Source organism: Loa loa (genome assembly GCF_000183805.2).
Source record: "Loa loa unplaced genomic scaffold supercont3.1, whole genome shotgun sequence".
NCBI lineage: Eukaryota > Metazoa > Nematoda > Chromadorea > Rhabditida > Onchocercidae > Loa > Loa loa.
Genome location: NW_018108181.1, coordinates 992,119 through 1,003,989, shown reverse-complemented (window position 1 = coordinate 1,003,989; position 11,871 = coordinate 992,119). Strand labels below are relative to the sequence as shown.

Here is an 11,871-nt window from a genome sequence, read left to right as displayed (position 1 = left end):
TTGAATTGCTCATCTGTTTTGGTTCATTTAACTTTACTCGCTATGGGTTGTGATGCTAATTACCATAACTATCCGAATGTTATTCCACTTTATTTTCCATTTTTCTGGCTAGGATAGAATAACGGCCTCTTTTTGGGAAATTAGTTGGTGATGAAGAACTGGACAAGAATTTAAATTTATTTTGCAGAGCACAGAGTGGGATATAAGTGTTCAACTACTTGGTGGTTATTCCTGTAGGCATATATCACTTATACCCTCATTATTATTATTACTATTACTATTATTATATTATTATTATTATTATTATTATTATTATTATTATTATTATTATTATTATTATTATTATCATTATTATTATTATTATTATATTAATTATTATTATTGTCACTATTATTATTATCATTATTGTTACTACTATTATTGCTGTTATTATTACTGTTCATCGTCTCTACTTTTATTATCACATAAACGTTACACTTTCATTTGTGTAATAACATCAATAACAGCATCCGCGGTAATATCATGTATCTTCCGGATAACTCCACTTTTATCACTGGAATTCCAAGCATCGAGAGTGACCGTAGGTCTTTTCGCTTCTCCACTTTATACATTAAGCTTGTAAAACAACACTAAGTTTTTACTGTAGATTAGAAAATTTTTTGCCGTAAATTTTCTGATTTCATCATATTTCTCCATCAGTAATCTTACCAGCAGAAAGTAACAAGTTTCATTTGTTATAAATAAAAGTTTGTTTTGTTTGTTTTGCTCGATTTTGAAAGAGAATTCATAGGTGAATTTAAGCTCTGGTGGCTCTTTAGACCTTAGATTTTTGCAGTTTTTTGATCGAGAAGTGAAGTTTCATCTTCATTTATTTATAAAAGAGTTATTCAGGCGTATCCAGGATGTATTCTGATGTCTACATATTGTTCGCATTCATGGGTTTCATCATCGGCTCCTTTGTATTATTTTTTACAATCAATGTTTCCAAAGCTCGACTTGGTAAGTTTTTATTTTTTCATATCATTCCATTTACTAAAACATGCAGATGTTAAATACTATTAGTGTATTAGTGCATATAATTAATTTGTGCAATTAATACAACTAACTAAAAAATGAAATTGGCATCGATCAATAACGTGATACCAACAAATGATGGTAAAAAAACTTAGAAAGTAGACAAATCGTTAATGCTAAATCAGCTTGCAAAAATTTAAGAAAGCGAATTAATTTTTAACTGGAGCCAACATCTGAGCTAACATTTTGAAAATGTTGTTCATGGAGACAACAGAATACTATTTAAGAATGTTTCAATTGTTAGATTTTAGTTTGATTAGTAAAATATATGGCATAAATGAGCGACGGGATTTTCTCAATTACAATTATTTCATTTAAATAGTAAAAATTGCATTTGGGCGAAAGTTTCAAAGTTTTTGTATCTGATATCATACTGCATTCTGTATTGAAAATTACCGGATATGTTTAATATTGATCACTTTAAAACACCAGACACTGGCAATAAGACCACAGCAGACAACGCAGGGAAACGTGATCATTAATCACGGGCATCTTTAACAGATAATTGACGCAGAATGGCATTAGTCGACATCCCTCATATATCTACATAACTTAATGCTCGTTCTCTAATGCTAGAAGAGAATTACAGGATATACTTTTTTATATTCCGTCGAATCCCGAAATTTTGAGTGATTTAAAAACTCTTTCTACTGTATTTCCTCACCAACACAGTACTAATAATTATGTCTATAATAATTAAAGTAAGGTAAGCAATTAAAACATTCAGCATGGACAGTTAGACTTAGTTTCCAGAAAGTATGGGAAAAGTATTTCAATTTCCTGAGCTATAATTAGCGATAAAAAGCAGACATATATATATATAATTCCACTTATAACCCATCTTATCAAAGTTTATGTTGGTTTGAGCTCATCAACTGAAAAGTTCGAAAAACTTACAGATTTTAATATGTAACAGAACTCTAGTACTTAAGTAGTTGCAAAAGTATTTACAGAAATCTGATTTCAATGTTAGTTTCGAACTCGTCGTAAGAAAACTTCCGTGATCACAATTTGTAGAAACAAGAAAGAACACTGAAGTATATGTAATCGATTTGCCACCAAGATATTCAGAAGTGGAACCACCACCATACGACTGGGTTCTGAAGCATCATTATCTTGAAGACTATTCATCTAAAATGCACATGACATTAAATTTGTCAACAGTGATGGTTATCTGTAGTTGTCTAGTACTTTTATAGCACATGTTGTTGATTGTTGTTCTCACTGTTACTATATATTGATCGGAAGCAAACTTGGTTACGGTAATTGTTTTGTTTATTTTACAGTAAACTTTACAGTAAGCGGAAGAGAATTTTTTGCTGAACTAGAAACTGATTCAAGTCCAAATTTCGGCCACCATATTAGAACAGTTACCAGAGAAAACCTGCGTTTTTTTTATCTCGGAATCTGATGACCAAGTCCACGCCTAATTTATACGAATTAACACCAGCATATCTAGCAGCTAAGGCCAATCTCAAATAATCGCCATATTGCCTATTTCAAATCACTTTAAGAAATTGCTTTTTCGAACGAATTTAGCTTCATAAGATGGTTCTATTCAGCACAACATTAACAACACACGACTCAACAAACGGGAGCTTGATTTATCGACCAAAGCTCACTGTCTTACTCCTGTTTTTACCCTATATATTACTTGCTGTCATATCGACCAGTGTTATTACATATATGACATTTCAGACTGTAAAGCGGGTATTTTTTCATCTTGCCAATAAACTCGAGCATCTGTTTGTTTCTTGGCGAATTAACAACGCACCTCCCGTTATGTTATAATTCATTATCACAAACTAAAATTCCCCGCAATAAAGTTTGCACCAACACTTGCTTAGAAAGAAGTACGAGAACCGCACCCATACCACCAATTTCATAATCTTGGCTTTTTAATAATAACCTATCCCAAGCCCTAGATGCTGACAGTACTGGGACCTAGAAAAGATCTTAATATTCCAGCTACATCATTTCATACCTTTCAGTAGTCAGCATTATCACAGTTCCGTTACAAAACGACCAGAACGTAAATTCAGCGATTCTGCCGCCATTTTCTGGTTATCGTAAAAAAAATGCAGCAACATGTTATAAATTCGGGGTACACATCTCCGGTTTTTTAAACCAAATTTCAACATGATTCTTTATCACGGATAATAAGCGAACAGAACGGTGTCACCATACAAATACTAAGTGAACAAAGCAATCACGTAAAATGACGGAATTTGATCAAGCCAATACATACAAAAGAATTTTAACCGCGAAAGTGCAGTCACTGATTGAAAGAAATAATGAATGCCAGGTTAACTTGGGTAAATCCAGAAGACACAAATGATGATATAATAGAAGACGGTAACATAGGAAATCAAATCTTATGCTTTAAAAAATTTCAGGAATACTGAAAAAATCTCATCAATTTTATTGACTATAGAGATGTTGTTCGAATGGATATATAGCTGAAAGATGATTTGTAAAGAGAACCAGTTTAGAGATCGTTAACAAAATCAGCAACTGCGAGCAATAGCATTAATGCATCCTGATATGAATTCCTCCATGTGTAGTGCTGGCCGCAAGCCCATGCAAACGTAAATTATAGGGTTGAATGTTTTATGCCAAGCTTAAGAAAAAAGTAATAGCATACAAATTATTCAAACAAATTAAGCACTCGCTTAAACCATTCTTATCAAATCACCATTTGAAAGTTAGAAGCATCCATAATGAATCATTTACAGTGTAGCGAAACTTTAATGAACGATAAGAAACATTCGGATCAGAAGTTTTTTCAACTACACTGAAAATTTCTCTGAAAAAGTTGAGATGACAAGTAGTATTCTGACTCTGCATAAAGCAGTAAAAGAAACAGTCTGCAGAATTTGGCACATGTCTGAAAGTAATCCCACCTAAAGCTCATTTCTTCTTGTATTTTCCATGAAAACTTTTCCTCTTCGCCTCGTAACTTTCTAATGTATTATCATCCAAACGAACGGCACACCCCGCTTTTGACTGCCAATGAGTGAAATCACTATAAAAAAATGAGATTATGACAAATGATAAATGTACAAGAAATGAAAATAGTTGTTTATCTGGAGTTTTTTTCAGAAATTACGAAATGAAAAGAAATAAACCTGTAACTGTGAGCTTTGTAAAATGACGGTGCCAAAAGAAACGAATTTTTCTTTGGCTCGCTCAACCTTTGACGCTCGTTTCGCCGACGGATAAGTGGAGGGAACATGTAATCAACTATGTCCATTGCCAATGACATAAATGATGTTTCGAAACCAATAGAGTCAGCACGCCTAACACGACCCTGTTTATCAATAATCAGTATTCTATCCGGAGGTATATCCACTGCTCGATAACTTACTACATCCTGAGAAAGACTTAATACAACAATACAAAATATTTTCCAGCATTTCATGATACATAAATCAAAACTTCTCAGTACAAAGTTGTAAATGATATCTCGTACCTTACTATATATTTGACATTTGCATTACCTTAAGCAGTAATGATTTTGGAATGCAGCCGTATATGATTTAAGCGGAAGGAACAAAAGTAAGCTGAATTACAACGATAGGGAGTGGAAGATGAAAAGGAGAAAATTGTAAACTATATCTCAAACAAACAGTGAATCAATTAAATAAAATTAGCGTATTCAAAAAACAATAATCAACCAATCTACAATTACCAGCTATATAACAATCTACAATTACCAAAAAGTTAGACTTCCTGGACTTTATACTGTGCTCAGTAATACAGTTTTGCATCTTGAACCTTGATCTATCCCATCAAATTGAACAACACTTGGAACCTTACTGTTTCGCGATTTCCAAAACCAGCATAGAATGGACGTTTCACCGGAAAGCATTCCTTCAAATCTGTCAAAGCAGCTATTTTAAATTCTTCTGGTTTGCGATCTATCACTTCTCTGAAAAAACAACCAACGTTACAAAGTAAAGATGAGAAAGAGAATACATGAGTATTAAAATAAGTTTTTATTCAGTGAAAATCCGCCCTATGTTATGCTGCTATATAATTATACTGCACAAACAGCAGTATATGTTCAAGTATGTTGGCATTCGTAGACATGCAGAGCAGAAACCTTAAGAGCAAACTAAAGGGTGCACACCGATTTATTCGTCAAAGTTAAATACTGGAATGTACCCGTAAATAAAATGTGGTACCTTCTGAAAGCCATAAGCACGGATGTAGGTGATAACAACAATGGTCCATCAGGTAGAAATTTTGCGTTCTGAGCAACACTTTGCAAGTACTTCTTCGTAGAGTAGCTTTGACCTATTGCACGAGAAGATAAATAAACCAATTGATAGCTGAAAACTTACGTTATAAATTTGTTGCTATGAAATGCCCAATAAGATTATTCTTCAAAATGCTGAAATGTTTTTTTTAATTTTCTTCAAGCTTTGACTTTTTGCGTTCATGATCTAATAATGAAAGAAATTTTACCCATTTTCCTTGATCCTAGTATACAATTCTGCGACTCCAGCATGAGCCCACTGACCACCAATAGCTGGTATAACATGTCCTAATACATCACTTTTCGTTATGGTTCCATCAATGTCAGAGATAACTAAACGTTCAGTCCATTTATATAGATAGATATGACAGCTACACCATGTAGTACCCTAAAATGTACAACATAACAAACTGGAATAAGAAGGATTGACTGCAAAACCTCGTTTTATTCTTTAGAATTTACAAATCGGTTCACAAAATGACAATGTGAGGCTAAAAAAGTCGAATTTAGAAGTGTTGCAAACCTGAAACTTTGTAGTAATTGAAAATCTTGCTTCGTTGGCTCCTTTGCGTAATCCCAACTTTTTCAACTTGTCACTAGAAAGTCGTAAAGAACGAATGTATTTTGGGAATTCTATGGTAGTTTCTGCACCGGAAAGCGCTGGTACTGCACTTTCTGCTTCTTCATCACTCATAGGACTATAAAAGCACACGTGCTTAATTCTTGGCAAATATCAGGAGAAGTGTAATAACAGAATCAAATTTGATACGAACAAGATATCGCTGGATGGAGTTATGCTTCGAGCAAGATTTCTTTTTGTTTCACAACCGTGTGCTTCGGTTGGTTCATGCGTATCGGAAGACCGAAGAGAAAGCTGATTACCCGATAAATTTATATTAATCGCATGCTTCTGCAATTCCTTTGAATATTCCATCTATATTCTGTTTTATATTTTATTTTGAATATTCTATCTATCTAGCTAGTAATGATAGTAACAATCCAGAAGAAATAACAATTAGTTGCTTTAAAATACTTTAAAATTAGCGCAAACTGTAATAATTTAACAAAGTTCTAAATGCATTGTGTGAATGCCACTAAAAAATAAACCTTGCTGTCAGATGTTGGTGTCGAAGTTCGCCCTTGCTGCTGTACCTCACTGTTCGCTTCGTCTTCATTATCACTATCCTTAGGGGGAGAATTTAATCCCGTAATGGAACCATTCCCACTATCACTGGGTGGTGAAGGACTGCAACAAAAACAAAAACGGAAAATTTTGCAAAAATTTGTAACAGCAAAATTTGTGCTTTTCACAACCGTTGTTTACGTCTTAAAAGGCGTAGATGAAAAAAAATCTCATTTTACTATTACTGAAATGAATCTAGTTCCCAACCATATCTGATTTTAAACTTCATCGTATGATCAAGATTGGAAGACAGCTTAAATTGATAACGAAAGCAAGTTTTTGACTATTTAAAGAGCGAAGACGCCATTTCACTAATACCACTCACCACGCAGTAGGTGGTGACATCCCCAGATATTTTTCGATTTTACTGGGATCACTGGCACTTTGCACAAGATCATCCAAATAAACACCCTGATCTTCTGTTGGTTTGGCACGTGACCAGCAAAACCATCCACCCCATGTTGATCCTTTCTTTTCCTGCTCAGTTTTCATATCTCCTTGCTTTTTTTTTGCTTTTTCCGTTTCTTCAAGTGTTCTTGGCAATTCACCCCATTTCCATACCATAACTTCATTTTTGTGCTAAAATTGGCAGTGAAGTTGTATTCGAGAAATAAAGCAATATAACAAGTTTCATAAAATTCATGGAAGTTTCTGGAAGCTTTCAAAAAAAATGAAGATGCAGAAAGCAAAGCTAACTGGTTCAAGAGTGTCTCGATGCCGGTCAAGTTCGGAATCCGAAAACGCACCATCAGAAATCATACCCAAGCCAGGAACTTTCAGACGATCCGTTCCACTATCAATGGAAACTATTGATGCTGCATCGTCTACATCACTTTCCTAAAACTTCTATTGCTGTTTAGTCGTTCTGTACTGCATCACTTGTCTGTGTATATTCAAAAGAATCGACAGCCGAAAATACTGAGTGTTACATAATTTCAGATATTAAACTAAAGCACCTCATTTGTTGAGTTTGATAATTTACGCATTATTTCGGTAGAGGCCTTTGCATGATTCCTACGAAAGGTGCAAGTTGGAGGTGATAAACTGCGTCCTGCAGCGAACGAATGAGAGTCCATCAACTGCCTATAAATCATGACTTTCAAATCTAGTTTGCAAAACAGGCTGCTCTGTACCTCATTATTAACATACCACAGAAAAAATTCATTTGACAATTACTGGATTCTTGTTAAACTTCATGGAAGAGAATTTCAACAGATTCTGCGTAGGCAGAGTAGCAGAGACAAAAACTAAAAACCGCCAAAGGTACAAATAATCGTTATTGTGTAAAGAAATTTTTTTTTTCTATTAGTTTGTATTTCTTATATTCTTGAATCTTAGTTCATTCCTTATAAAAAAATTCCTTTACAAAATAAGTAATGGCGTCTTTTACCAACAACCAATAAAATTATTAAACTGAATAGACCAACAAAATTGCTGACATAACTACGATGATAAACCCGTGCACTCTCACCCTATTTCGTAGTTGCAACCCTCCAAGTGCTCTTCGTACTCTTAAACGGAAATAATTTAACCAAGCTGTTAAAAAAAAAAATAAACATTTAACCAAAAATTGGTTAAATGTTAATATTACCTCTTATTTTTAGTAATTCTTTTACTATTTTTCTGTAGCTGATCGTCAGTAAGATCAGTAAGATTCGGTAACGATCGATTCCTACGTTGACTGAATAGTGATGCATTGAATGGAAGCGTTTTTCTGAGATGAATGTCTAATTCGCAGGAATGTTCACTGTAAATAACAAAGGTATGAAAAAGTCGTTGTCCACAAATTCCTGTTTTAGCTTACGAAAACTTCCTACTTGAAACATGAAAATGAATAAAAAATGTGAAAAATAAAACCGTGAATGCGAAGAATGTGAACGAGAACTGGAACATTCCGACAATGCTCTTTTATATCTTGAACGCGACAGCTCTCGTCGGATTTTTTCTATCCTGTTGGCAAGATCCTTAAAATAAAATCTCATTCCTCATGAGTAAATCTATTTTTAAAGGCACAAAATTATTCGTAGAATCGATCAATTCTGCCAAATACAACATTGTCACGTTGTTGTGATACCTTCCCATCAACTGGAGTAGAACTACTTCCTGGGACTGGGCTTGTTACCAGATATTCAGGAACATCTGCATCTGTAGTTGGCTCAGTAAAGAATGCGACACCATTTTCGCCCAACTTCATTTTTAAATCTATTTCTTCACCATTTACTGTTATATCCACATACTGAAATACATCCAACTGAATGGCAGCATTAGCGAATCTTCCCCAATGTTTGACCTCTCGTGAGCAACTACAAGTAGGATATAAAATAGAAAATAATGGTTGGGTGTGAATAAAGATTCACAAGCATAAATGTAAATAAATATTCATGAATATTAAAAAATGACTAACTTTTTCGTCACTGTTTAAAACGCCGTATTTTCCGAATCTTACATGAAACGGTGTTGACAAATATGACCCATCCGGCTGCTCCACAACAATCAAATCAATTGCCCCTTGAAATATACGAAAAAAAGTTAAAACAAATCGCAAATCCTCTCAAAAAAAAGTTTCCTTGAAAAGCTGATAAAAACCACGCTTTATAAGAATAAGCGAAGCAAACAAGTATACAGTTTTCAGGAACAAGTAAATTCACAACTGCAAAGGTAAGAAGCTATGAAGTGTTAAAACTTAAGTTTCACGACTTTCCCAGAATAACAAACATATAATTATTATATTATACAAGCGTCTATTTCGTCATTTGTTTGTAGCGAATCGTTATTTCAAAATAACTACTAAATACACTAATAAAGAACAGCTATCTTCAATCTACATCGAAGTTATCGTCGTTTCACAAGAATACAAGAATCTGAACAGTGAAGCATACCAGAAAGTGATGCTGGATTGAGTGTTTTGTAGAAGTATTTAACATTATCCAAAAGACGATAGGCGTAATTCATCGCCTCTTCCTCCACAAATGCCCTATTCTTTCGCCGTTACACAGCAACGCCTCATTAATAGCCACCGGTTTTGTTAGTCCTTATAACTGTTAGTTCCAACATAAAATCAAATATTGCAACATTACTTCTCTAAGCAGTATTACTCTGGACGAAAGTTCAGATATATAACAAATTGGCAATATAATTTTATAAAAAGTGATATCTAATCCTATAAATTTGAATTTTAAGGTAAAACAAGGAAGGGAAGACTACATTTGTATGTAAATGAAACCTAAATACAATTATTTCTGCAAAAGTAGTGCAAATAACATGTAGTTACTAACAGGCCCCAAAGTGATAAATATAACATCCTTCAAGCCACGTTTCTAAGAAAATTCCCTTTATATACGGGTCCAAATGATCAGACTAAAGTGATAATAGAAAAAACTCAAATGAGATGGATTTAAAAATGAAATGGATTGCGAATATTTAAAAGTCTTCAACTCAAGTTGATGAAAGAAAGTCCGTCTTAATTTCCACACAGCCATATGACCATTAATTAAGAATTGAGCTAATTTCCATTATATTCCTGGCATATATTCCAGAAAAAAGCTAACCTTCAATAGCAGAAAGACAACGAACCCAACTGTGGGCCACTACTGGCGGGAAAAAGGCATGCGTGCTCTAACGGAATTGGGAATGCTTGAGGTGATATATGCCTTCCTCCCATGTCAGACAAGTCTCAATTAAAGGGTCACAAAGTATGTCCACGAGCAGGATGGACTCACTAGTCTTCCAGGAATCATCCTAGGAGGACAACTCCAACTCCGGAAAAAGCCTATGTTTAACAAACTTATATCCTTCGCTGTCACGTCCTAGCACGCTAGGCCCTGCAAACGAATATGAGGAATAAAGGGTGGTCAGTTCCACGTAGCTGGCTGTACCTAAACTAAAGAATCCACTTCGCCGGTGGAAGGATACATTCACATTTATAGTGCTTGCAGCAAGCACGGGTAAAGCCTCGCAAATCTTTTGTTCGTGAAGGCTAGCAAGTATTATTAATATACAATCACTTTTTATTATTGTTATTACTATTATTACTATTACCATTACTATTATCAATTATTGTTATTAATTATTATTGTTATTATTATTAATTATTGTTATTAATTATTATTATTGTTAACTATTGCTATTGATTATTATTATTATTATTATTATTATTATTATTATTATTATTATTATTATTATTATTATTATTATTATTATTATTATTATTATTATTATGATTATTATTATTATTATTATTATTATTATTATTATTATTATTATTATTATTATTTATTATTATTATTATCATTATTATCATTATTATTATAAATTTTCCAGTCTTACCGAATTATCCCAAGCTATTTCACTAATAAGTACTAGTATTATTTAAAAATAAAACCATATTTGGACTTTTCAAAATCTTAGACATCTGAATTTTGAAAATGGCAACTGGAAATGCTTGCATTCAACCAACGTCCAAACATAAAGTCATTACTAGTGGTATTTTGTTAAAATAGGAAGATAAAAGATAACTCTATCAATGAGTTCACCATAGCATTTAAACATTATAAGCAGAAAAAAGTTAAAAATGAAAATAATACAAAAGAATGAGGGAGTCTAATGCTTTCAGATTCTGGGACATTTGAAGACAACTGCACATGTGAATTCAGTCTAAAAGAAAACTTCACTGGCAGTGCACTTCCGAATTCCATTCTACCCCTTAAAATGATCTTATAAAAAAATCAACCAGAGAGACGCAGGATTAGGACACCTCGCTATACGATTGCAACGGACACCTCCAAAACAGGAAAAATAACCCGTGTGAACAACCGTTTCAACGAGAAGAATATCCTTTTTATGCGGTATCTCAATGAAATATCCATGTCCAGGCAAAATAAGTCCCTTCCTGTTTTTTTTTTTCTTTTTGATCTTTACGATATCTCTACGAACAGAACAAGATTTTAAAACATAATGAAGAGTGTTGTAGTTTAACAAGTCATGGGAAAAAATAAATTATGGGAAAAGTTCTTCTAACGATGTTAAATGAAAAGCAGTTCTTATGAAGAATTGGTGCTGATATTAGGAAGATGCTGACAAGAAAAGTAAGCAGGTACAGAGAGTGATGATTGAATGCAGATGACCGAGGATTATAGCTTCAGGGAGACCTGCAAAGTTTTTAGAGAAACAAGAATCGAAGATTACCATTGAGCAAACTGTGTTATTAAACGGTGAGACCGAAAATAAACTATGATGAATTTTGGCATAAACAAAGATAAAATGATAAGTAGCGCAGAATGAATGGGAATTGAAGCTCTCCTGAGGTTATCTCAACTACGGTATCATTAGAATATGGCTATCTAGCTTGCGGTTT

The 11,871-nt window shown here is 33.6% G+C and overlaps 2 protein-coding genes across 2 annotated transcripts; one reads left to right on the top strand and one right to left on the bottom strand.

Moving 5' to 3' along the window:
* Positions 1–902: 902 nt before the first annotated feature.
* Positions 903–2,865, top strand: LOAG_16360 (hypothetical protein; the record flags this gene model as incomplete). Its single annotated transcript, XM_020449013.1, has 3 exons — positions 903–999; positions 2,092–2,243; positions 2,773–2,865. The coding sequence occupies 3 exons, from the start codon at positions 903–905 to the stop codon at positions 2,863–2,865; spliced, it is 342 nt and encodes a 113-aa protein (XP_020307562.1).
* Positions 2,866–3,984: 1,119 nt separating this feature from the next.
* LOAG_08747 (lipin 3) lies at positions 3,985–9,576 on the bottom strand (the record flags this gene model as incomplete). The annotated part of the gene is made up of 16 exons (XM_003144276.2): positions 9,398–9,576; positions 8,923–9,026; positions 8,593–8,754; positions 8,376–8,482; positions 8,110–8,265; positions 7,475–7,601; positions 7,215–7,355; positions 6,844–7,097; positions 6,443–6,581; positions 6,109–6,245; positions 5,859–6,033; positions 5,545–5,723; positions 5,262–5,408; positions 4,894–5,005; positions 4,203–4,447; positions 3,985–4,099 (listed from the first exon to the last, which is right to left on the bottom strand). The coding sequence occupies exons 1-16, from the start codon at positions 9,468–9,470 to the stop codon at positions 3,985–3,987; spliced, it is 2,373 nt and encodes a 790-aa protein (XP_003144324.1). The 5' UTR covers positions 9,471–9,576.
* Positions 9,577–11,871: the final 2,295 nt, after the last annotated feature.